At 39.1% G+C, this 27,667-nt stretch overlaps 1 protein-coding gene across 1 annotated transcript; it reads left to right on the top strand.

The window, feature by feature from the left end:
• The first annotated feature begins 4,445 nt into the window (after positions 1–4,445).
• Positions 4,446–26,387, top strand: AZIN1 (antizyme inhibitor 1). Its single transcript, XM_009708549.1, has 11 exons — positions 4,446–4,597; positions 13,157–13,354; positions 15,402–15,575; positions 15,849–16,021; positions 19,603–19,737; positions 21,538–21,619; positions 22,718–22,792; positions 23,880–24,045; positions 24,617–24,735; positions 24,907–25,121; positions 25,719–26,387. The coding sequence occupies exons 2-11, from the start codon at positions 13,253–13,255 to the stop codon at positions 25,828–25,830; spliced, it is 1,353 nt and encodes a 450-aa protein (XP_009706851.1). The 5' UTR covers positions 4,446–4,597; positions 13,157–13,252; the 3' UTR covers positions 25,831–26,387.
• Positions 26,388–27,667: the final 1,280 nt, after the last annotated feature.

Here is a 27,667-nt window from a genome sequence, read left to right on the forward strand (position 1 = left end):
CTTTCCCTCCTGTTAGCAGTCTCCTCCCTTTGCCAGGGGTGTTTGGTCATCTCAAGGACACATGTTTTCCCCCTCCCTTTGGCCAGTCTGTTAGTGTAGCAGTAGCAGGTTTGGTACTGCCAGTCCTTCTGGAAATCTCTTGGTTGAGACTCAACCTCCTTGGCTTGGCTGCTTCCACTGGTACTAGTGGTCCAGTTGGCCACTGCTGTACTGGTGGCTTTCGGAAAGTACGGAGAAGAGGGTCCAGTCACTGCTCAGCTGCTGGGTGTGTGTGTGTAAAACGTGTGCACCTGGATGTCAGGGAATGGGGAGCGTGTGTGCTCACTGTGGTGCCATTCTGTTTGAGAGGTCAGCAGAGGCGCCCATTACTGGTTATAGTGGTGAGAGGTCAGCGGAGGTGCCTGTTACTGGTTGTAGGGGAGCTGGAAGTACGGTGTGGGAGCAGATGTGTAAGGGGGATGCTGCAAACGCAGGGATGTGGGGCAGTTGGCGTGGCTGAGGATGCTGTTACGGCTCATTAGTAGACAGCACTGCAGGTCTTTTCCAGTCAGCAGTCTGGGTTCATTCAGAGCCCGAGAAGATGTATGTCTATGCTGAGGGGACCCGGGTTGTGGTGAAGAGAGAAGAAAGTGAGCTTACACTTCAGAAAGGCTCAAAAGATTTATCTCCTGCAATGCAAAATCCTGCACAGCCAACATGTGCCAGTAGGCAGGAGGAGCCCTGCATTTCAGACCTCTGCAGCAATCTCCAGTGACCAAGCAGGGTTTGATTGTGTAGTCCCAGTCAAATATAGCCACCCTGAGTGAAAACAGCGTGTAGTGTCCAACAAAGCGAGTTATACCTGCCTGCCCTCCCAGCCAGACACGTGGCTGGGTCTACTGCATGGCAGTGGGTTTGGGGGGTGGGGGTGCGCTGCCCCACTTCTTCTGCCGTCACCCTGGCTGCTGGATTTTTGGCTCTGAGGATACTGCACTTGCCTGCTATTCTTCCCTGGATAAATGTGGGAGGCAGCAGTGCTGGGGGGGAGGTAGGGGTTGTGAATAATGGTGATGGTAGGAGGGGTTTGTTCCAGTCTGGACTGGTCCAGTCTAGTTCTTTCCTTCCTGTCACCGTGTGAACAATGCTGCTGCCACCGTGGCTGATGCTTGTGACATGGCAGCCCCCTCCCCGCGTGCACCAGGCTGTGATGATCTCCCTTGCCTGCCAAGCCCCCCGCGGCTAGCCGGCCTGCTGCCCCCTGTCCTGTCCTTCCTGCCGAGCCTTGAGCTCTGGGGGGAAGGTTGTTAAACCCCAGAAAAATAGGGTTCTTTACAAGACTTTGGGAAGGGGAGGGTGTTGTTTGATGGTGAACGGCAATGGGAATGTTTCTCCTGTGGGGACAATTTTACTGGAGGCAAGAGGCAGGATTACTGCCTTTCAGCACTGCACTTGCCCCTGGGCAAGCAGCTTGTGCCTCTCGCTGCTCCCTGTCCCGGAAGGCTGGTGCAGGTGTGTGTTTGCAGCCATGCTGAGCTGTGTGGTCTGGAGATTATTTCATCTCTCCGATTAAAGGAGAGACAAACTACCCTAGAAGGAACTAAGACCATCCTTTCCTGAAAAGGAGGTTTAATTGTGTAATGGACTAATTTGGGTATAATGGCAAATTTCAGTTCAAAATACTGTTGATGTGGCACAGGAGCAAAAGTGTGGCTGATGGGAGAATACCTCAGGGACCTGTGCTTCCTTCAGGACCTGCTCTCCCTTGAGGACCACCTTGCCACAACGCCCTGGCCCTGGTCTGGAAAAGGCCTATTGTAACAGAAGAATAGCTGGGTTTTTTTGTGGACCAGAGTAACTTTGGTGCCTTGGAGTCTGTCAGTTAGTGTAAATGTACACGGTCATCATATTGCTAGATTTTTAGGGTTTGATTCATGGACATTTTAGCTCAGGTCACTAAAGGGTCTCCTCTCAGAAAAGGAGAGGTGCGGTGGATCATTTTTTCAAATGAAATAAATCGGTGCCCAGCTTTGTAGGCCTGTCTGCATCAGACATGGGGAGCTGAAGGGGCCAGTGAGCTGGAAAAAGCCTGGCTCAGACTGGCCTGCTAGCACTCATATGGCTTGCTGCGGTGATCTGGTTGCTCTGGCAGAACTGTGCTGTGGACAACCAGGGGGTTTCTTGTTCCTCAGGTGAGTGTTACTATTCAAGTACGAAGTACAGCATTGCTGGTTGAGCTGCAGTCAAACTTGAGGCACCTGCTAGTATACTAACAGATGAAATATAAAGACATGCATATAGGTGTCACTTGAGTATTAAAAGGCAAAGCTGCCTTGTTGATTATGCCTGTGACTCAAAGCTTGTTGATCAGCAAAGAATGCTTTTATACCTACTTTAAGACCCTTAAACAATGAACGTTTTATTGTGGCTTTCCCATGCGCAGTTTTTTCTAAATCTGGGTTTGTCCATATGGGTTATGGACATGTAATAAACTTCTGCTGCTTAAAATGATAGTCCTGCTCTGCCACAGTACAGCAAAATAACTCTTTGTGCTGGTTAAAACAGTAAAATTCTGATGATTTGAAAGGCTCAAATCAAACCATTTTCCTCCCTGAGTATTTAATATTGGCAAGCCTGCACAGAAGAGGGCACGCAGACTATTTTCTATACATTTGTGTAGATCCTTCAGATAAATAATGGTAATTTAAAAGAAATTCTGAAGGGTAGTTAGAACTCAGCACAGTTCATAGCTGACTGTTGCTACAGAAAATGATTGGTTTTATTCCAGCTCTATGGGAACTTCCACTGCACAATTCCTTCTTGGGATATGTGAGAATGTTTATTGGAACAGTACTGCAGATTATATTTGTCTGAAGGATGGCTTTTTAAGTTTTGCACTAAAGGTCATGCGCTCTCCCTGGAAGCACCTGTTTTAATGACTTGTTTTGCTGGGAAGGTAAACTAATTCATAATTGCTGGAAAATTTGTGAGAGTTAATTTGTGTGAGCTACTAGTTAATTTTACAAAAGGAAGGTTGCCAGCTTTTAAAAGTGTTGTGCACCTACTCTGAGAACTGAATGTTACTGATGTCTTTAGTGGAAGAAAGGGATAAGATTAAATACGCTGCATATATGTTAATTCTAGCTGGCAAAATTCCTTAATATCTCAATTTTGAATAAACTGAGGTTTATTTTTAATGTTATATGCCACTGAATGCTAATTTATATGATAAAGCTGAAGAGATTGCTCTGTGGAGTTGCTGTGAAATGGTTAGCCTCAAACTGCATTCACTTGTTGTGATTCAGTGCTTTATAGAGTATACTAGTTTAGTTTTCTAATAGCAAGAATAAGTGGAAAAATACAGTTCAGCAGTTTGATTAACTGTAATATGGTTGAAAAATTGGTCATTTGGGTTGGGTGATTCCCAGAAGCCAGGTAGTCAGTACATGTAGTCTCATTTAAATAGTGAGGGCAGCAAAGTTTTATTTTTACGATAGGTTGATACATTCCACGTTTCATGCCACAGTGAATTTGTAGCAACTTTGTTGTATGTTGGGTTTACAGATGACCAGTTCTGTACTGTATTTAATTCAATGAAAATGTCAGTTCCTTTTAGAAGGAATAACTTCTCAGCAGGACTAGTTAGTTTCCTTGACTGCTTTTTATGTTCATTGTACTGTTTTGTGTGATTGTTTTACCTTAATTTGAGTAAGCTAACCTTGTACTTTAAAATGCTACTTTGATGTTGTGTGTAATAGCCTTCAAGGGCCAGCTGAAATGTTTCCTCATTCCTGAAGGCAAGCATAAGTTTCTTTCTTTTTACTGTCTTGCTCATCTCTGGGTTTGTCTGTATGGTGTTCAGTTTCACGATATAAAGCGCCATTTTTCACCCACATAGCTTTTTCACCCACATGCCATGTTCATTGACAGCAGAGGAAGAAAGAACATGGCAAGGGAGTTCTAATATAGAAAGGAAGTGGGGAGGGAAAGAATCACAGTGGTTACACAGTTAAAAACACTTATGGGAGGGTGGTCCAGTATTAACTTGTACTACCCTAAAGCAGGATCATGTAGAGCTCTTTGCCTTTAGTTTTGAAAATCTTCCAATTCAGACTATGAAAGATAAGTACAAACAAGCAGTTTCATGTGCCTAATTCATGTGTTTTAGCAGTTCTTCATATGACTTGATCTGGCTCAGAGTTTACATTCACTCTTGAAAACTGGAGATTTTACATGATTATAATTGTTTATGGTGGGGTGTTGCAAGCCTTCTTAAAAGCACTACTGAAAAGGCATTTGTTACATGTTTTAAGATAAAGGTTTTATTTTGTTCTGGCTAAGATTTTACGTGATTATAAATGTTTATGGTGGGGTGTTGCAAGCCTTAAAAGCACTACTGAAAAGGCATTTGTTACATGTTTTAAGATAAAGGTTTTATTTTGTTCTGGCTATGAATTTTTTTGTATGTATTTTCTCCCAACAGGGCAAAATCTCTGATCAAGTCTACAACTATCCAGAGGGCTTAGGAGAAGTGCTTTATAGAGAACAGTTCGACTTCAACGCTGAGCCACCTTGGGAACCTAGCTGATGATAGTAGGGTTCCATCTCCTAACTTGTCCATGTAAGTCTCTTCCTTCTGTTTTCATCTGTATGCAGGAGGATAAGCACATCCAAAAATACAAACAGCATGTATTGGCTTTTTGATAAGCAAGGTAACTGTCTTAATGTAAATTACCAAAATTGAAAATAGTGGTGTGCATGTTATATGGGGCTTTCATTCAAGGGGGGACTAATTTTTACTCACCTAATACTTTTCTCAACAGAGTTACCTGATGAATTTCTGAGACTTAAGCATGTGTGAGTAAACTTTGTAAATAGAGTTACTTTTCTGAATTAGGGCTGTTTGCTGTGGAAATCCTAAAAGAAAATGCTGTAACTTCAGTCTCTCAGTGGTAATTCTGAAGTCATGAATTGGCACTGCATGACTGCTAACATCAAATCATGTAGTTTGCTGAACACTGATTTCTTAGGGTATGTTATACTGAAATAGTTAAAATTTGCTATTGTAAACGGTAACTGATGCTGATCATGAAGGGTGTGTCTTCCCAAATGCCTGTCTCCATTATTTGCTAATTACTGTCCACTTCCACAAATAGTTGTAGTTGAGCTACAGTAGCATGTGGAATTCTGTATTGGATGGAAATCATGTACCAATTATAAATGCCTTTACATTTTTAAGAGGCAAATAGTTATTAAAGAAAAACAAGACCCATGATAACTGAAAACAAATGAATGCACGTAGCTGATCTTAAGGAGCACAGAGAACTCTGGAATGTGTGTGGTTATCCTGTTCTGTTAGCATAAACAATAGCTTTATGTGGTTTTAACAACAGCCTTAAATGCATTTGTAATATCTGAGTTAAGCTGATTTTATACAGTATTACTTTTTTCCTGTCTAGCTTGAAGGCATTTTCATTTGGCTTAGTACCTATAAATTATATAATGCTTTTTAATGTAAAACTTGAGAAAGAGAATGGTTAAAGTGCATCTGAGCCAGGTACTTTCTAAAAACCACAAAGAGTCCAAATGCTGATTGTGTTAGTATGTCTCCTAATAAGATACTTGATGTAGATGACCCTGATCTTTGAAAATACTGCAGTAAGGGAGGCACAGGATGAGCTTAGTTTATCATAATTTCTGACTTTCTCTCCAGAGGTTACGTTCTTTGTTTTGTTTGAAACTTACTGAATTAGCTGCATATATCTGGTTCTGCGTAGATGACTGCTGTATTCAAGTGAATACAGTTAATGCTGAAAATTCTCTGAATATCACTGTTTTGTAGGTGTTGCATGATTTTTATAAGCGAAAGATCCGAGAAAACAGTTTCTCTTGTTCAGTTTCTGAGTTTCAGCTCACTCTTGTATGTGGGTAGAACTCTTGCATGACACTTTGCACTTCAACATTTTGCACTTCAACAGGAATAAAGTAAAGTAGTAAAAAGATAAGAAAGGCAGAAGAATTGTTAGGAAGGAGTGAATAAAGTATAGAATTAAAATGCATTTTAATTTCTAAAACTGTTCTGAAGGAGTTTTGTCTTTGACTCAAGTTTTTCTCTTTGAGGAGAAGGCTGTTCTAGCACCTTCATTGAGATTATTGTTTCTCTAAGTGGTAGACTTGTGTGCTGTGGCAAATAGTCCAAGGTATAGCTTGTCCTAGAATGGAAATGCCACTGGATTTGCTGTATTCATAGCTGAATGTTCAGATGATCTGTGTGTTTATTTTGAGCTTAGATCTATTATGTGTTCAGTAGTAATATACTGTACATAAATATAAGTAGTTCTGTATTGAATGTAGTGGTGACATAGGTAGCAGTAGTCTACAAGTGCTTGCCAGTAAATCTGTAGCTGTGTTGGTGTGCTGAAGCGCAGGTAATTGCCTCAAATATAGCTAAGATGTGAGTTAGCCAGCTAATTGGTAGTTTGAGTCCTGTTCAGCTTGCAAAGTGATGTAATGGGAAAAAGGTCAATTGAGCTTTTAACTGTCGTTATTAATATTATGATCCAATGGAACTCAAATAAAAATGTTCTGTCTGAAGGTGTACTTGCATTCCCATTAAACTCACTTCCTTTTTATAATTCTCTCCCTCCCACTTTTGTCCTTGTATTACACTGGCCAAGGAAGAACTTGGGATTTAGTTCTATCTTGCTCTTCAAGCACTGACTTTCTGAGCCATCTGGCAACTGTGGCTTGAAATCTTGCTCCTTTTAAAATTTTTTCTATTTATTGCCACATTTGGTTGATTGGAAGTGGAGGGAATTGGTGATGGAAATCTGATCTGTTAATGAGCCCTGCCTATGCCGAGTGGAAGCAGTAGTTGTCTGGACTGGCTAGCCTTTAAAGCTCTCTTGACTTTGTCTAAATGGGACTGGATGGCAATTGGGGAACAGCGGGGCTGGGAGTTTGGAAGGTTGGGGGCCAATGGGGAGGCCAAATACTAATACTGACTAAGCAAATAAGAGGATAGGCTCACAGACTGGTGGGGGTTGGAAGGGACCTCTGGAGATCATCTCATCCAACCCCCCTGCCAAAGCAGGGTCACCTACAGCAAGTTGCACAGGAATGAGTCCAGGCGAATTTTCCAGAGAAGGAGACCCCCCGGCCTCTCTGGGCAGCCTGTTCCAGTGCTCTGCTGCCCTCAAAATAAGAAGTTCTTCCTCATATTCAGATGAAGCTTCCTGAGTTTCAGTTTGTGCCCATTGCCCCTTAACCTGTCTCTGGGCACCACTGAAAAGAGTCTGGCCCCATCCTCTTGACACCTGCCCTTAAGGTATTTATAAGCGTTGATAAGATCCTCTCTCAGTCTTCTCTTCTGCAGGCTGAACAGACCCAGTTCCCTCAGCCTTTTCTCATAAGGGAGATGCTCCAGGCCCCTCATCATCCTCGTTGCCCTCCGCTGGTCTCTCTCCAGTAGTTCCTTGTCTGTCTTGAACTGGGGAGCCCAGAAGAGGACACAGCACTCCAGATGTGGCCTCACCAGAGCAAAGCAGAGTGGGAGGATAACTTCCACTGACCTGCTGGCCACACTCTTCCTCATGCATCCCAAGATACCATTGGCTGCCTTGGCTGTGAGGGCACATTGCTGGCTTGTGGTTAACTTGTCCAGTAGGATATAGGATAGGGAAGTAACACTTGCACTGTCATGAAAGAGAAGTGCTGGTATGGTAGCATGGAAGTATGCTTGCGCTTACAAGAGCACTTGTTCTTGTAAGCTTTGCTAGCTTATTGGCTTTCAATGATGTATTCAAACTTTAAGAAGAGGTTCTTGAAAGTATAGTTCCTGTAGAAAATGTTGGATGGGGCATTATTTCTTAGTCTCTATCCCCTTTGCTAGCTTACTTCAGCAGAGATGCTCTTGTTAAGTTGCTCATGTAACTGGAATACTGAATGTGGAATACAGAGAGAATGGTAGGATGCAACTAACCTAAGCTGCACGGGTACTCTGTTAGGACCCTCTGTGGATTTCTACTGAGAGGCAACTTGGGTGACGCAAAATGTCCACTGCTGTTGTAAATAAAGACACCTGCTTCAGCATTCCTATCAGCTGGTTAGTGGCTGCATTCAGCTAACAATGATAAGGATGTAAGCTGGTGAAATGGCATCTTGGAATTTTTTAAAAGATACTCTCATTATAAATAGGCATTTCCTGCACTGAAAACAGAGGACTGGTGTTTCTACTTTTCTAGTGTACCTGTTCTGTATTTAATTGCCAATGTTAGTGACAAAATGCTTCTACTTTTTTGTTTTATTATCCCTGCAGAATCAGTATTGTAAGGAATGTGAAATGAATGTGTTTTACCTCTATGATTTTTGCATCAGTGTAATTGTTAATCTCATAGGTATTTCTTTTGCTTAGTAAGACATGTAGTTGAAAGGCATTATTGGGAGCCTGTTTGGTTTGCAGGGACTTTGTTCTTTGCGGAGGAAGCTTTTAATGAAAGCAGCAAACCTCAAGTTTTTTTTCAGGCCAAACAATACATAGTTCTGACAATGTAAAGAAAAAAAACCTGAAAATTATGTGTTTGTTATGGATGTTTGCATATGACAAGCATGTATTTAGTTAGTCACTTTGAGTGCTTTCTTCTATTCCAGATGTTTGCATTAATTACTGTGTTTAAATATGTAAACTTTTATCTTCAAGTTCTTCATCTGGGAAGTCTTTGTGTTAAACCCTAAAGAGCCTGAGGATGTAAGGCTTACTTCAAAGAAAGCAATTGCGTGCCTCTGTAGAAGTCTCCTACCACTTGGCAGCTTTTGTCTGCCCTAAAATATATGTCCTGGAGGATTGCACAGACTAACATTTCAGGTGGTAAAATGGGTGGTGTTACCACACTAAGTCTGTCAAATGATGACTTGCAGCAATTCAGCACTTCCAGCAAGGACTGAACTCTGTACTGTAATGATTTCTGACTCATCTTACAGCCATAGAAAAGACTGAAACCATCCTCTCAATTGCCTTCTGTGTGTGTTCATTTGATCTTTCATGAATTTTATCATTGATTCTTCTCCCCACTGAGGACGGGGGCCAGTCAAAACGGAGTAAGGTTATAGCACAATCCCAAATCCTACTGCAGGTTTTAACCCCTTAAAGAAACATTTCTCAAGTATGCGCTGTTTTTGTGGTGGTGCTGTAGCAGTGCTGGTAAGAATTTCAGTTTTATCTTTGTAGAATATTCTTCCTATCTTCTTTTCAGCAAGACTGAAAAGACGTAATTTCTTCCAGAGCAGGAGAAATTGGAGAGGAATGGGCTGTGACTCTGAGGACAGAAGCTGATATGCTAACGTTAGCTTTTTTTACTAGATGAATTTTACTAAATGAAAAAGCTTAAATGTCACAGACATGCTTAGAAAAAGCAATTGCTGTTCAGCAGCCTGGGAGAAGTTGTACTAGCTTGTTTATGGTTTGTTGCAAGCTGTTTTAAGTCTGTACTAGCATGGATTCCTTTTTGTCCCTGCCTCTTGACCATAAGATGCTTTTGAATGAATGAACTACAAGAGACAACCTCTGGTTTAGGAAATGACCTTACCAGAAAAGTGTTCTTGTTGTTTTTGGGGAGTTAGTGGTAAAGAGGCCTCCTCCCCCCAGCTTTACTGAAAGCAATTCTGCCCCTCTTCCCCACAGTATCTCCCCAAAAGTAAAAGGGCACCTTTTGGAGGAGAGTATTCTTCTACACCATTACTGTCTGAAAGGTATAGACACTACAGTCATTAACTTTCTTTTAAGAGTGCTACAAAATTAGCTTAAATCTACTCCATTGTAACTCAGATGAACACCGAGACTCAAAGAAAAAAAGCTAGCTGTTGTTTATATTGAGCTTCTTCATTTGAAATATGGGGCACAAGCAGTTAGCCTGCAGGGTGTGTGTGTCTCAGTCTAAAAAAAAAAAAAAAAATCTCTTCAGTGCTGTGACTGGTTCCACTGGGTGCACTGAGACCTCCCAGCAGGGCAGGTCAGGGATGTGCCTTCCTTCAGTGAAAGGGACTCTGACCATCTGCATGCTTTAAGAGTGTAGGAAGTGGCTTGTATGGAAAAAAAAAAAACCAAACACACAAAAAAACCAGAAACCAAACCCACACAAAAAAACCCAAACGACAAACCCAGCACCAAAACTTTACAATCTAGCTAAGTAGTACCCTTGCATATACAGTAAATCCTTAAAGTGCTTTGTCTTCAGGGTTTTTAACAGGTTTGTACAATGTGTCAGGGAATTGTGAGCTTATGATCAGAAACACAGAATTTGTACAATTTGAATTAACAATAAAAAGAAGCTCAGCTATGAGGCTGCTGCCAGCCCAGTCACTTCTCACGTGTTCAGTTGCAGGTACTTACAGTATTTACTGGTCAGATGTGAGTCGGGAGGGGGAAAGAGGAACTGGGATCGTGGAGGCTCATCCTGTACAGTGTTACTGTGTCAAAATGTTGCCACTGAGTTTTGTTGAACTTTTTATGAAGTCATAGGACAGATTAGATGTGTCCCAAAAGATGTTACAGATTTAGATGCAGCACAAAATGTATTTGTAATATGAAAATTTTCCTTTAATACCCCTCTGTGTCACAAAAGGATTAAAAAAACCTTTGTGGTTTTTGAATGGTTAACAGATCTGCGAGATCTGAATAATCTGCTGAAAGTGGAAATCACTTTGCTCTTGCATGTGTTTACCATGGTTCATTTACTTACTCCTCTCTTTTGATACTACTTTTCTTGCAAGAAGACAACAAAAGAGCTATTATTGTAAATTAAGAGTTTAACGTGTTTATTACACAACCATCAAGTTCCTGAGGATGCATAAAGTACTTAAAACTTAGTTAAAAATTATGCTGTTTGGGTTGTAGTATAAAGAGATTATGCTAAAAGAATTAAACTGCTGTTAGCTTTTTTCTTTCAATCTTCATGTTTTGAGTACTCCAGAACTATATTGAATTTTCAGTAAAATACTGATGCCAGCTTTTCTTTCCAGGGAGGGGAAAAAATACCCAGCCCAAACCCTTTTTGGTACTCCACTCTTGGAAATCATGTATGTTTTATGGAGGTGAATGTGTTGAGGACTTTGTGCTAATCAGCCAGCAAATCAGGGATACTGATGAAGTGCCTGGTCAGAGTGTGACAGTAGCTATGTAAACATCACTGTGGTGTTCATGTTTGTTTCACTGATTCTAAGTCAAACTTAGTTCACAAGCTTGTCTTTGTTTGGTGCCATGTGTTTTTTAAGGAGTTTTAGCTGTTGCTCACAAACTTAAACTGAGATGTGACTGACTGAAGACATTTTCCTGGTTGTTATAGTATCTACCACCTAGTCATTGTTTTTATAATTGTAATTTACTTAAATCCTTACACCAATGTGATAATTATCTTGCTCTTTCATGATTGTTTTGGATCTTCAGGATTCATTTAAATAAGCATATGACTTACTGTACATGTGAGACAAGTATGTTCTTACTCAATATCACTTTGTAGTTCAGCTTCTGAATATAACTGAAAATTCTTGCTGCCACTGAGTTAAATTCAGCTGGCAGTAAATATTTTTCTTAAGAAATATAGGTGGCATACTTGAGTTGTGCAGAAAGCATACAAAACTGCTGGCTCTTTCCCCCTTACTTGGTGTAAGGACAAGTAGGAGCAACTGCTGCTTAATTGTTTTGGTGTTAGCTTGAGCAAAAGTAGCTTTGTTCATCTTATTAACAGTCGTAACCAACTTATGTTGCAAATTGTGGATATTTTGTTTTTTACTGTAGGGAAGTAGCCAAAATAAAATGAGACAGAGTTAATACCATAGCCTTGTGAGCATTTGAAACCAAGATTATCTTAAGCTTTTGGAGTCTTAGTGGAGCATTTTTTACCTTCGGTTATAATGTTTCTGGTTTCTATCAACACTTTTAATTAGAAAAATAATTTTGTTATTTTAAAGCTGAGTACGGGTGCCTTTAGAAAACAACCGTCAGGGGTTTTTTACAAATACTATGCAACTTCTGTTGAGATTAAAACAAGTCTTGGGTGTTCATGCAAAGAAGGAATCTAGTTAGTTGGCTGGTTTTATTAGTCATAAAGATGGCAGTTGAAACAAAGTCTGGTCAGTTGCTATAAACTAATAAACTGCTTTTAAACAAGACCTACAACTCTAATGAAGTGTAAACTACAGATTGTTGTATTCATCAAGTAAGGCTGATGAAGGTATATAACCAGCTGTTGGTAGTTTTCTGCTGTCTACTGATATTTACTTGAGTATTTAATCCATATTCTAAGACTGCGTATACTTAACAATGTCTTCTGTCTTTGGACTTTGTTGATTCAGGTTGTCTTTTGGAAAATACTGCTTATAAACAACATCTAATTTGCAGTGAAGGTCTGAGGATAAACAAGATGCAAATAAAGCTAGGCTATAACTGTTCTTTTAATACCACTTCCACTTACTAAGATTAATTGTAATTTTTAAAACTACTTCTAGCTAGTGGCTTCTTGCTGTTAACCTCTATTGAAGTGAAGATTTTTTAAGTGTTGTAGGTAACCTTATGAACAGAACCGCAAAATAAATGTCTAGTAAATGCATGTGTGAAGGCATTGGTTATAAATTAGCAACTAAATAAAACCAGAATGTTAACACAAATATGTGAATCTAACAAATATCTATGCTAACATTTAATGAATAAACTACAAGTTTTCTTTAACAAATGTAAAAATGTTGTATTACAGACAGTCTTCCAGTTGCATGCTTGAACACTAGTGTTGCTTAAGGTGCTATACTTAAGAATAGCTGAGCTGATGTGTTTGTACAAATATGCTACACTTGCAGTATTTTCACAGTTTGCATAAGCTCAACACTGGTCAGGGTGCACACAGTCTGGGGTTCTTCTCAAGAACAGCCTTGCCTCAGTGATTTCTTACTCTCATTTAGTATCAGATTTAAAGTACACAGCTTCTGTTTTATTCCTGGCATCAGCAGAATTGCTCTGTCCTTATCCCTGGCAAATGGAGGGTAAACAGAATCAAAAAATCTTTGATTTTTGTAAAGTGTGCATGTTACTGTTTGTAGTACATCAGATGTAGAAAGCTCTTTCTAATTTTACCATAGTGTCATAGTATGCTTTGTGTGTCTTTTCCCATTGACTTATGTTTTCTTTGTACAGTTTGTTGCATAATTTAAGGACCCGGATATAAGGCTTGGAAGCCCATCCCTTGTGTTTCTTGGTTTATGACTGTCGGCTTTGTGGAATACGGCTGAGATGAAAGGATTTCTTGAGGATGCAAATTACTCCATTGGTCTGTTGGATGAAGGAGCAACTCTTGCAGATGTTATTGACAACTGTATTTATGAACATACTCATGTAAGTTTTTTCTAAGTTTTCCAAATCTTCTGGCTTAGTTCTCTAAGGCTTCAAACTAGTTCAAGGTATTTAGCTCTGATGAGATGACAGCAACACAGGAACAGCCGGCTAAAACTCACCTTAGAAAGTAGTTTCCTCTTCTAACTCTACTTTGCCCTTTGCCTCAGGCTGAATTCTGTTGGAGAAATTTGGGCAACAATTGTTACCTCCCTGAGTATGGCTAGCAGGAAAGTAGTCTTGCTGATGTAATTAAATACAGGTTCCCATCTCACTGTTTCAGGAGATTTTATTATCAATGGGGTTTAGACCAGGAATGTGAAATTGGCAAGTGGATATTGCTGAGTTAGAATTTTTTTTTTCTTCTTTCCCTGAAAATATGCCAAAGTTCAGATGAATATTTATGCTGAGCCAGTTTAAAGCCCTATTTAAAACTTCTGTGATCAATCACAGTTGTATGGTTATACATTTTCCTGTTATCCTTCTCTCTGTTGGAAACACGGGCACGAGCATATTGTGAGGTGCTACCTTATTTCTTTCAAGAAAATAAACTGGTCTAAAAGCTGTTAAGGTTTAGCAATCGGCTGGAAAGAAACTTAAATAATTCTGTCCATATGATAGTTTTATTGAATAAGGCTTCACTCACTTATTAGGAGGCAGGAGGATGTTGTAGCCTTTGTTTTATAGACAACATTGTAGAAAGAGCAAGCTTTAAAAGAAAAATTGTTTCATTAAGCAAATCCTGTATCCTTAATATGCCATACTTATGAGTAGTTCACTTTTCCCTTGGTTTATCAGAACTGATGTTCAAATGCAAGTGCTCAACTATAGTACAGCAAATAGCTACATCCCATGGCCTTCTGAACTCAGGTGTAGGATTCCCAAATCCTGATTCCTAATATTCTTTTTCTGTCTAGCAAATAAATAGGTAAACTACTGGCAACATGTCATGTCTCCAACCACTGGCTGGCTCACAGAGGATAGCTGCCTCCTGCTGCTTTCATTTACTCCTTTAGCTCAAGGGGTAGAGGCCTGTGCCATGGATCTAAAGCTCCAGATCCCAAAACCCGTACAGGGGGTCAGTATGCTTCCACCCGATGGAATTTCTATTTGTGTTTTTTAAACAGAAATAAAGACATTGTATACAATAAGCCACAACATAGTTTCATATCTGCAAAAGTCAAATGCTAGAATTAACATTTGATGTACAGTCTTAATTCAGATCGATCATATTTTGTGATGGTCTTTAATTGATATACAGTAGGCCATTCATTTACAGGAATTTTACTGAGTGCACATTATAAACAAATATAGAACGATCTGTTTGGATTTTGATCACTACATCTACATCATGACTTGATATTGAGAGACTCTGGTAACAGATGCACAAGGGGGACTGTTAACAGTTTCCAGAAAAGTGTGCATTTTCTTAAAGATTTAGGTACTTGACTCTGCAACCTTAACACACTGAGTTTAGTTCTTAAAATTCTGTTTAAACTTTGTGCTTCACAAGATGTGGAGAACAGTCTCAAACTTGACTTCCTGAATTAAAATACTATTAGACAAATTTTCAGTAAAATGAGGTATTAGCTAGATGTTAAAATAATGGTAGTGCATTGGATTTTTATTCCTTGTATAATAAGCTATAAATTAATGTTGAGACTGTAGAAGCTTTCGTCCCAGTGGATTTTCTTCCTCCAAAAAGTTGCAGACTTCTGAAAATACAAAGTTGGCAGAGATTTGTAACCTATTCTATATTTTTAGATAAAATCAGCGTTTGGCATTTAAGTAGTATCTTTTGTTTAGGAATCTCACAATATTGTGTAAATAACATTCATAATATCTCTGAAGTGGTAGGTATTCCCTTTTTTTAAACTAGTTCAAATTGCTAGGTGAAAGTAAAAATGAGCATTGTTGAAGGTCATACCTAAAGGTTAATAGCAGGGTGAAAAAAATGTACATAATTCTTTAAGACTATTTCATAAGTTTATGTTTTGACAGGAAACCCACAATTTCAGAGATTTTATTTTCATCTTCTTCCTTTTTTTAGACTGGAAAAAGAGCATTTTATGTCGGTGATCTTGGAAAGCTTGTAAAGAAGAACATACAATGGCAGAACGTGATGGCACCAATAAAACCATTTTATCCTGTAAGATGCAATTCTGCTCCAGGTGTACTTGAAATTCTGGGAACCCTTGGTGTTGGATTTGCATGTTCCAGTAAAGTAAGTTTTTCTTCTCTGTATCTGTGCACCTTATTTTCTTCCCTGTCTGCTGTTTTAAAATCAGCTTTTTGGTATTGGTTATAAATAATATAAATTAAATTGTGAACCCTTGTGTAACTGGCTGTTGAAAATCTATACTACACTAGAAGCGGTGGATAGTTTTCTCTTTAGTGTGTTTGACTATTTAGCACAGCACTAGAGCACATCTACTAAAAATTCAGTAAAGATAGTGCACTGAACTGTGGCAAACTCTGGTGTGCTCCTGTTTTTCAGTCTGAAATGGCATTGGTACAAGACCTGGGCATTTCTCCTGAAAATATTATATATACAAATCCTTGCAAGCAAGCTTCTCAGATAAAGTACGCAGCGAAAGCTGGGATAAACATCATGACTTGTGACAATGATACTGAGCTGAAGAAAGTTGCACGTAACCATCCAAATGCTAAGTAAGTGTCAGAATTCTGGCTTTACTTTTAATGTGGGGGAAACTTAATTTTGCCTGTATTCTGGGTGGTTCGAGTTGCAAGCAAAATACACGGCTTCTTTAATGCAATTCACTTGTATCTCTTTGTCTCATTCGAAGGTAGCTTTTTTGCAACTTTTTCCCTACTGAGTCTCAGCTTCCTAATATGATAGTAAGGCCCTTGTTTTGGGAGAAATCCTGCATTTTGATTTTGTAGGGCAATCTTCGCATAAAGGTTTCAGTGATTAAAGTTCAGAAGTCTGGCACCTCATCTGCAAGTGCATCTTCTTCCTGCTCTGTTGTGGCTTCAGTGTTTTCTTTCAGGGTACTGTTTGGGTATTAGTGGCTTCAGCTGAAGTCAGAGCTGAGACTATCAGCAAATGCGCAGGTGCATTGGGTCCTGTCTAGACTCTGGGCATGCTCTGCAGGTCATTAAATACACCTACAGGTAGTTCCCCACTGTTAAAACAGTGAGAAATTTGACTTCAGTTCTATTTTGAGTTGCTTCAGTATTGGCCCAGCAGCTTTCTGTAGAGGAATGATCAACACTGATGTTCTGGTTGTTAAATATGAGCATTTTATTGCTGCCAATGTATCATAGTTTCTTTTGGACTGATAGCGCTCGTATCATTAAGCATCATGTCCCTCACATATGAATACTTTGGCTGTGGGCCATACCTTTAAGAAATTTGGAGTCAGAGCCTAAGTAAATGTTACAGTGCTTTCCAGTGATTAATGAGGTATAGCTTCCCACAAATGTCATCAGAGCGCACTAAGAAACTGAATTCCTGACATCCTTTACAAAGCTCTTGGTTGTAGACAGTCCTTATTAGAGTCATGTCTTCTCCCAAAACTGTGGCCATAGTTGTAGAATTGGGAAGACTCTACCACGTTCAGTATCTGCAGGCTCTGCTCATCCCACCTAGTTAGTCTTTTTTTTTTTTACTACCTGGAGAGTTAATGTTGCTTTTGCTAGTGATTACACTTCATCCTTGTGGAAGCCTGCCAGTGCTTTGCATACTGGAGAGTACTTCCTGTGCAAAGAATGTTACGTATGATAAATAATTTTGTGTGTAAAATGCTGGCCTTGACACTGTGACATAGTCCATGCATTTGAAAGCCTTAGTAATACTAAAGCTGTCTCTTACGTCATTAATGTTTTACCAGTTATCACTGGTGGTTTTAATTTTGTTAGTTTTTGATTTAATTCCTTGAGTCTAACCCCCTCTTTTAGAAGATGCTGTCTATTGTAACATCTACAGCAAGAGAAGTTAAGATGCAGATTTTTCTTGAGCCAGAGAAATGGTAAAATATAGGGAGACAGAACAAAGGAGTTTCATGAACTAAACAGCATAAACTCTGTACTTCTTTTCAAGGATCCTATAGTCTAATATTTGAAAAAGTTCCTGTTTACCAAGGACAAGAAACTCAATTTCTACAAAAGAACTGCAATTTGCCATCTAAATTTTCTAGAAACCCGATCTCCAGCTCTCTACTAGGTAGAGATTTGTTTGGTTATTTTATTAGAATTCTCTTATTCAGATTATTAAAACTTTGGTGCTGAAGTGACAACTATGAGTTTTCTTCTTTCTCTTCCTTGGCATAGTTTCAAAAAGTCAAAGCTTTTATATAGGCTTGTTCTTTCTATGTGTGGTTCTTACAGCTAGGTTGTCTTTTTGTAGATGAAGCTAATTACGCTTTGGCTGAGGAAATCCTTAGAAAGCTGTAATTCTCTCTTTCTGAGAATTCTTGTAACTTTTTGCACTGAACTTAGTAATGGGTGGGTCTCCTTTTATAACTGATGTTTCTGCTTTTGGAAGTCTTAGTAACTTGAATGATAGCAATTTTTTTTTTAAGAAAGAGGAGAAATGTCAAAGGAGTGCTTAAGTCTTTCACTTCTTTATACCTTTGGATTTTTCCAGGCAAAGTTTAACTGCTAAGGTTTGTGGTGTCCTAAGAGCTCCAGTAGAAGCATGGTTGCTATAAGTATCAATGTTTCCTTTAAAAATAAACAAAAAACCCACACCCCAATCACACATGTCATCCTTTAGCCCTGCTCTTAACTGGCTGAAACCCAGGAAGAAGAATCCTACTAGATCTCTAGAAATCAGAATTACGCTTTTTCAGTAGTTTGTACTAGAAAAATATCTTGACTTTCTTATAATGCTGCTATAACAATTCATCAGTAAAATTTAACACTGGATATCTTCAAGAAATGGTTTTGTCTAATCTTAATGTGAGGTTACAAACGATAGTATTATGGATCTGAAATTTTTTTACATTTTAAGGAGTTGTAACTTTTGACAATTTTTTGTTATCTAGCACTTTTTTTCAAATGCTTTACAAAATATTGTTTGCAGATTTCTTGAACAGAACTGTTAGTGGAGAAGCAGGAAATGAGGCTAGTCAGAGTTTCTCAATATGCAGTGCTATAAATTTACAATTAACAAGAATTGCTGGGCAACCTGTATGAGAACTTGAAGATTTTTTTGCTCTTTACAAAATGCATTTTAAACACATCATGAAACACTTGGAAAGGGCTTTTAGAAGTAAAGGTAGCTGTTAGGCCAACATGTATTTTGTAGTGGCAAGGTTAAGTTTTGCTTGTTCCATGTCTTGTAAAGAACTATTTCATTTTGGGTGCAGAGCTTCTACTGGTTGTTTAAGTACCTTATCTTGGTTAACTGTAACATGCTCTATGCAAGCTGCGTGTATGTCATGATACAGCTTCCACAGCCAGTTTGCCACATGGCGAATTAATTGATCTTTATTGTGGTTGGGGGCCGGGAGTGACTTTCTTAGTGGACAGCAGTTTGAATTTGTGAGTTTTAGGGGTATACCTCCAAAGGTTTTGATGCGAACATGCCTTTGCCACTCAAGTGTGAATTTTAATGTAGAAAACTGCCAACGCTGGCACTGCAGTTTGCCAAACCTACCCAGAATGAGGCTTTGACCAGCAGAAGGAAACTGTCTTACTGTGTAAGACTGTAAGAGGCAGTACTGATTGCCTCCCTGCTCCGCAAGTGTTCTGGAAAGAAGGGGCAAGGAATGGATGGACACCCCCAGTCCATGTCCTTGGCCAGGAGGGGAGGTGGAGGGATGTGGCCTAAGTATGCTTTCAGTGTGTCAGCCTGGTGTTCTCTAGATGGTGAGTTTAACCAAATCTGATACGTTACTGACAAGGGGAATCCCTATGCTCTCCTCTTGGCTGGAAAGGGGGACAGAGATGGCAAAAGCATGTTACAGTCTTAATAGTTTTATAAGGAAGTAGACTTTATTAGAAGGTAACATTCTCTTTTATTACAGCACTCAACAGACTCTTGCTGCTGCAAAAGAGTCTTAGTTGCTGCATTTCGAAATCCCTTGTCCTTGTTGGCTCCATGTTTTAGCCCCTAATTGCTAGTTTTTTCTCTGTACAGGATTGTTTTTATTAGGTTCACTTGACTCATCCATCGATGGAGCTGGAGTACTGACAACATAATCAACACACTTCTGACAGTCTTCAGGCTTCACATGTGCTGATGATGTAAACCAACTGCCCAAATCATCTTCCCCTTCTCTTAGGCTCTTACTGCACATTGCCACAGAAGACATTTCTGCTGATGAAGAGATGAATATGAAGTTTGGCACCACCCTGAAGAACTGTAGGCACCTCATGGAATGTGCTAAGGAGTTGGGAGTCCAAATAGTTGGTGTCAAGTGAGTAACTTTATTGTTCTCTGCTGACTGAGCAGATACTTATATGGTGTACTCAAGAGGTAGAATACAAAATAATTTTTTTCCGCCTTTGGTACTATTGTAAAGGTTTGTTTCTTCTTTAAAAAAAAACAAACAACTTTTGGATCATGAGTTTTTGCTTGCAAGCGAAGTGCTAATATACAAGGAAAAACTAATATGAAACAAAGTTAACTAATGCAGACATCAAAGGAATTTGAAATAGAGTATCAGAAATCCTTCTGTCAGCATAAAACCAAAGTTTAGAAGCCTCTCATTTTCTAACTGTACTCTTGAACTTCTGTGGTAACTGATTTGCATTTTTCCAGCAATAAACAGCATAACGGATAAGTGCTAATATAGCATGGAATAGCTTGGACAGACTTGGAACAAGATGAACATGGGGCTGGATTTTTCTAAGAGTTAGGTCCTATGTCACTCTTTGATCATACCAAAACAAAATACTCAGATATATTTTTTGACTTGCAGATGGCAGGAATGAATCCTATTGCTCTGAGAGCTTCCAAGTGATCTGTGGTATTTTAATTTGAAGTTTGACAAATATTTTACTATGTGGAAGAAAAATGCATGCACAAGCCTTCTGTCTACCTTCAGCTACTAATGTATCGCATGCTCATGAATGTTTTAAAGCAACCAAACAAGTGAAAGAGGGTGGGACATCAGGACAGTAAAAAAGTATTTAAAATGGAAGCCAGATTTTGAAGGATCTAAACAGCAGTTGTTTTGATGTAAATATGTTTGAAATTGATGTTAAAGCATAAACATATTATAATCATTACAAATTACAGATGTATTTAAAAATTAGATGATACTACTAAGCAAATGTATGTCTTGTATAATGTCTAAACTAACTTTAACAAAAATCACATGACTTTTGTGCATTTTCTTTATTAAAAAAAAATTTTGAAATCCACATGTGGATTCATGCAAGTAAGTTTAAAAAGTGAGCTTTGCCTCAAAGTGGCATTCCTTAAAGGAGTAGAGTGTCATGGCTCCAATGGGGGGGTGTGTGGTCTGTCCAGAACCAGCAGACCATACTAGTCTTTAGGAAGCCCATGGGAATATTGGCAGTTGTTTTAGCACCTCAGTTACTACCGGTATGATGGCAGTACTTAAACCTGTTGGACAAGGAACCAGAGGGGATTCAGGAGCTTGTGGGGAGGCACCGGTACTTCTCTGCTTATGATGACTTCGTCACCAGCCTGTTTGGCCTTGCTGTGAAACTAGGACCTGGCCTGGGGCAAAAAGGCTTTGGAACAGGGTGGCAGTGGGACACACCTCTCCTTGCTCTCTCCCAAATGTTGGAGAGAGTAGAGAGTGTGCATGGTACAGCCCTAGCTTTGAGAAGAAAACTGGATGGCCCAGGAGAGAAGGGTATACAGGCAAGGCAACAGAAAGTAGGTTAAGAGAGGGGAGACAGTATATGGGTACTGTGTTTGCATTGGCAACTACTGAAGAACACATTTCAACCACTTTGATAGTGAAGACTGAAAGGTTAAGTAAATCTGTTACTCCTTAAAGATGAGAATACTGTAGGACACTCTTTGCATTAAGAGCAAGACAGGCCTCAAGTACAAATCGAATGGAATAGAAGGCAATCATCTTCTGAGCTTATTCTTTGCACAGTTACGGTATTATCATGCAAGCTTGTCTTGAGCTGCTTAGGAATGAATTGCTCCCATTGCTGTTTTAGGTGGTGAAACAGTTTGCTTGGTCTGAAAGCTGCATGGTTCAGTGTATTAACTGTGTTTTTATTTCTTTCAGATTTCATGTTTCAGGCTCTTGCAAGGAGCTGCAAATGTACATTCATGCTATATCTGATGCTCGGTGTGTGTTTGACATGGCTGTAAGTAAGAATATACAAATGTGAATTGCTACAGTAGAGGATCCATTCTATCCTAATTATACTAACAAGCCAACTACATTATTTCCAACATATATCAGTGTAGGAAACGGAACTTTTAGTAAGGGACTAAATACTCCATTGTAAGGCATGTGGTAGAGGTAAAAACCTTCATAATACTAATTGTGGACAAAGGTTAATCAATACTGTCCTACTGACAGGCAGTAGCCTTGTATGCTGTTTTCAAATAAAAAAAATAGTTTCCCACTTCTGATAAAGGCTTTTTGAAATTCAAATCTCAGTCCTGCAAATACACAGTTGACATTTTTAAGTTATATTAAAGTATTAAGCACTTTTACACTGGGATTTATCATGATACAACCACTAATTTGGTGGAGATTAATAACTAAGCATCAGAAGAAATAAAGGTGTCATTGCAGGGGGGGCAGCAACGCAAATTTGGATGAAGAGGAATGTATTTGTTGGATGCTTCAGATGACTTTTGTGAGCCTTACATGTTCTGCGTGTATTTCTCATTGCAAAATTCAAAAATCGCTTCTCTGAACATCCGTCTTCCTGTAAATGTGAAGCTCCTAAACTAAATAGAGAAGACTGCAAGTCTTTTTACTGTCATTACTGCAGTTAGTGCATTAGCTGTGGCTGGTAACACATGGAGGACAACAGAACTGAAGTTCTTACTGATCTTTGTGCAAACTCATGTAGTAGTCTTGTCATGTAAGCACTATCCAAAAGACTTGCATTATACATATTTGTAAATTCCTAAAACTCTGTCAGAATGCACCACCCTGTTCGGCAAACATTGTCTGAATATAACAAACGTCACAAGATGGGAGTTGACATTGCTGTGTTGCTTCTACTTGATAATTGTGTAACCAGCCTCCATTGGCATCCTAAAGCCATTACTGCTAGCTCCATTAAACCTATACTAACTTTTCCGATGCCGTTACTCCCTCACTAGACATACTCTGCTAAACATGCTCAAAGTATAAGTACATAGAAAACAACCACAGTAAGGAGCAACAAAAAATATTTTTACTGTTACAGTTGTCCGTGTACTTACATTCTGCCTATGCATTTTAGGAAGAATTTGGCTTTAAGATGAACATGTTGGATATTGGTGGGGGCTTCACAGGTTCAGAACTTCAGCTGGAAGAGGTACGCAATGTATTGGAAGTTGAAACTCTAATTTTTTAGGAAGCTGAAGTGTTTAACCTTCAAACTGCTGCTAATATTGGTAGCTGAAACCTAATGTAAATTCCATTTTATACTGTAATTCATAAGATCCAAACAGTTGGTTTTATATTCTTTATCATGGGTAGTGTAATCAGTCCTTGGAGGCGTAATTTTTTTAAATCCTGTTCATACTGGGTGAATGCTGACTTAAGCATGTCGCAGATTAAATTACTATCCTACGCCACCGTAACAGTAGTAATTCAGGTTTTTTTGCAGTTGACTGTTGTCCAACTGGTTATGCTATTGCATGGTTTGGGCCAGGATTGCTTAGCACACTTTGGATCATAAACTATATTGCTACTGTATTGAAAGTTTCTGGTACTTTGCTTTAGAACTGAAGATGAAAGGTTTTGCTTTTATATTTGCTTTGCCTAGCCTTTGATTTGCCCTAATTGGGACCTTTAGTATGCAGTGGCACATAAAACAGAATAACCTGTTTAAGTTTGTCTTAAAGACAAACTCCTTGAATGTAGGACAGTGAAAGTGATTCAGTGAGAAGTTACTAACAGCAATAGGAGCTCTTCTTTGTAACTGTTCTGTTACTTGTCCAAAATACTTGTTAATCTTCAAATGTCTGGCTTAAGATTTCAGCATCAGTATTAAATAATTCATTCCACTTCTGATACTACAGTATTCAGAACTGATCACAAAAAGCCCCTTTCCTTGTTCTTCTGGATTCATATGTAACTTTACATTATCTGTTGTGCTGGACAAACTTTGAAATTACTTGTGCGGTCTTGAGTGTACCACAGCTGGAACTTGGGTTGGGAGGGGGGACTGTGTAGTACTTGGAGTCATGATACTCAGTCTTCAGTGTTTAGCAGGATGACCTATTCTCTTAAACACTTCTGTAAATTTTGGACCTCTGGTAAGGGCACTTCTCAGAAGAGAGGAACAGAGTAAGCTTTTGGTGTGCTTACTAGAACTGTTGCTGACTGAAAGTGTGTGTGTATCTGATATATACGTAAGCTGAGTTTCATTGGTCTTACCTCTGACTTCAATTTCCTAGGTTAATCACACCATCAGGCCATTGCTGGATGTCTACTTTCCTAAGGAATCTGGTGTTAAGGTGATTGCAGAGCCTGGATGTTACTATGTTTCATCTGCATTTACACTAGCAGTTAACATCATTGCAAAGAAGACTGTTGAGTATGATAAACTTCTTCCTTCTGGAGGTAAAGGTGGTATTTATCTTTTACATGGTATGAATCAGTACAGATAACTGCCCACTTCTAGTCCGGATGGACTCATTTGTCTCAGCATATATTTAATACGTTCCCTTATGCGTGCATTGTAATCTCCCCTTTGGGTTCTGACCATATGTTATCTGTGTATTTTTCTTTGTTACATTTATGTGGCACTTCTTGTTCCCTTACTAGGTTTGACTTCTCAACAGTTAAACCTGTTTTTGGTGGTTTACAGAAGATGTATTGGAGGGTTCTGTGTTAGAAGTACATAGAAAAACATATCGTAGAGCAAGCTGCTTCTCTGCTAAAGTAGAAATTGAATTTATTTTCTTAACAGTAACTATGACTGAAAGTATTAATTTTATTAAGCCTCACACTTAATGTTACAACTGAATTTATAATTGGTCTCTACAGATACTCTGCTTGTAATTCACCCATTTCAGTATGTATGCAATCCCCTTGTCAGGAGAAAGCAGTTGACTTAAGTTAGGTTGCAAGAGGACTACTTATGACAAAAAAAAATGCATGCAAGACAACTTCTTTTTTTTTTTACTTCCAGTGGAGCAAACCAGGAATGAAGATGAACCAGTATTCACGTATTACATAAATGATGGTGTTTATGGTTCTTTTGCAAGTAAATTGTCTGAGAAATTCAATACTATCCCAGAGGTTCACAAGGTGAGTCCTTCTATATTCTTCAGAGGTAGTCCTTGTTGTTCTTTTTTATATATATTTAACACTTCATATGTATATAATTATGTATGATTTATAAAATTATCCTTATATATATTTGAAAAATGTCTTATTCAATAAACTGAGTCCTGAATTACCTGGATCGTTTCCATATAGAAATACAAGGAAGATGAGCCTCTGTTCACAAGCAGCCTTTGGGGTCCATCCTGTGATGAGCTTGATCAGATTGTGGAAAGCTGTCTTCTTCCTGAGTTGAGCGTTGGAGATTGGCTGATCTTTGATAATATGGGTTCTGGTACCTTAGGTGAACAGTCTACCTTTAACAACTATCAGAGGCCGCTGATTTACTACATGATGTCTTTCAGTGACTGGTAAGAAAACTCTCTTGATAGTGGCAAGATTGTGTTCACTTCCTTCATGAGTGTACGCTTACAGCCAAATATAAATTGCATTTGATGGCAAATATAGGAGGATGTGACTGAGTGCAAGAATGTGCCTTTTTTAGTTTGTGGATTGGGTTTTTTTACTGACTTTGCTACAACTAAACTGAGAGCTGTGATAAAATGCCTACTTTGCTTTAAGGCTGACAAAGGAGAGCAAAATACCTAATGTTGACTGTGAGCTTAGTGGTAGTTGTAAAACCTTTTACTGTTTAACATCAGCTTTCCTAATGTTAGTAACCTCAACTTGCGTACAATGTTAGCAGCACCGTTGTAGGCAGGAAGGGCAGTAACGCTGTTGTGGCTGAGAGCTGGGTAACCTGTTCCAGTAGCCAAGGTAGCCAGGGCCCCGTGCTTCTGCTGGTGGAGAGTCACAGCCTTTCTGTGTCTGCCAAGCCCTGGCGTAGCTGAGAGGGGGCCAACCTATCCAGGGGCCGGAGGCTTCAACTGCTGTCTGCAAGGCTGGTTTTGGATGTGGCATTGTCCATGACAACACTTCATTACAACTCTCATCCTTTTCTGCCGCAGGGATGAGATGCAAGATGCTGGAATTGCTTCAGACACATTGATGAAGAACTTCTTCTTTGTGCCTTCTTGCAATCAGCTGAGCCCAGAAGACCGCTTTTCCACTGCAGCTTAAACAGGCATTAACGCTTCATGTAGACCTGCAGTTGCAAGTCTGTAGTTTGTCTGGTCAACATTCCAGTCTGGAAGAAATGGAACAATCTTGAATTCAATTCATTCTCTTCAAAACTTGAAAAAATAGTGATAGTTAATGGGGACCAGGCAAAAAAGCTACAGCTACAATTCACCGGGGGGTGGGAGGGTTAGATAATGGTGTCCAAATTTAAAATCAAGTTCATTCAACCCCTGAGCGTTTAAATATGCAACAAAATGGATGACTTAGTGGAGATGGAAACCCATCACTTGGGTTCTTCAACAGTTTACATACAAGTACACAGTTTTTATACTAAGGATTCCTGTTAGAAAAGTCTTGTAAAGTTATGTCTTTCGCCCAGATATATCAAATGTCAGTGGGAGACCAGTGTGACTTCATTAGATGTTTAGTGTATTTAGAATGTGTAAATTTGTGCTTTGAACTGTAGTTTAATAAATGTAAAATTGCATCATAGTATTTGTTGTATTTGACCCTTGATGTATCCCTTGTATGATTGCAATAAAACTTTGTGTAGATTTTACTGTTTTCAGGCTAACTTTGGGAGGGGCTAGGCAGAAGAGGTAGCTATAAAATAGATGTATACATGATTGTTTTGAGAAGCCTTCTTTTCTCTAAGCCTGTTATTTTTGCTTTGTATTAAGCCATAAAAAAACTTGACTTTCACTTCATACAGGTTTATCAATCTTATGTAAGTTCCTGGAAGGCTAAAAGGCAATTTGTGGTGTGTTTTTTAGAGTATGACCTTAGATTCAGTTCTTAACACCAAACAGTAAATCTGCAACAGATACAGCTGTGCACAGAAGAGGTTGGCTTTTAGCTAGTGTGCAGGTCTTGTCCCTGAGGCAGTGTGGGTTAGTCCAGCTCTGCATCTTTTTTTTTAATGGTGTTTATTGAAGAGTCTAACTTTCAACTTCAGCTAGTTCTGTATAGTGCTGACTCTAAGAGAAGGGCTACATAAGTCTTTAGAAATCTCAGTGCTCTCTTGTGTTGGACTTCATTTAAATGTATATCCACAAAGTAAAGGTAAAGCACGCTACTAGAAGTGCATACACCAACTGCATTGAGTAACTGGAACTGCTGAAACTGTTCAGAGGATTTCTTTATTATGTTACTGGAGCCTCTTGATTTCTTCAAGGCCCTTTTCTTGCTTTCTCAACTTAACTTCCCCTACTTGGAAACTGGGGGAAGGAGGAGAAGGGGTGTCAAGGCTTTGAAATGGTCTGGATGAAATGGTTATTGGTCTGGATCCTGTAGTCAAAGGGGACTTTTTTAACCCTTTACTTGAAGGTTAAAAAAAGTGTATTTTACATGAGTAGGAGCTGGTAGGAAATCTTAACTTCTGGCTCTATAAAGCAAAGATTTCATAAAACTTGATGAACTTCTACTTGAAAGTAAAGAAGCTTCTCAATTTGGACTCAGCTTGTCTGAATAGTTTTACAGGCCAGCTCTAAAACAGGTACAAAATGGCTTGTTTTGAAGATACAGTCTAAGAAATATTTATTACTGGAATTAAATGTGGAAGTAGGGAAGGGAGTAAATAATGATAGTGGGAAAGCTGGTTTTTGCTTTTGTGGTTTGTTTTTTTTTAAACTGAAAGTTAATAGCCATTGCCATGTTTCAAGAAGTGATACGCGTTTCGGTCTACCAGTTGAGGTATTTCTCTACACAAAACATAGACTGCTGCGTGGTTTTTGACTAAATTCAAATTACAGTTGCCTAAGATAATTTGAAAGGATTCTGTTATGCAGCCTTAAGGAGAGTTGTTTTATGTTAACTTACAGATCAGTTGAAAAATTCC

The sequence above is a fragment of the Cariama cristata genome, unplaced genomic scaffold, assembly GCF_000690535.1.
Source record: "Cariama cristata isolate BGI_N322 unplaced genomic scaffold, ASM69053v1 scaffold30899, whole genome shotgun sequence".
NCBI lineage: Eukaryota > Metazoa > Chordata > Aves > Cariamiformes > Cariamidae > Cariama > Cariama cristata.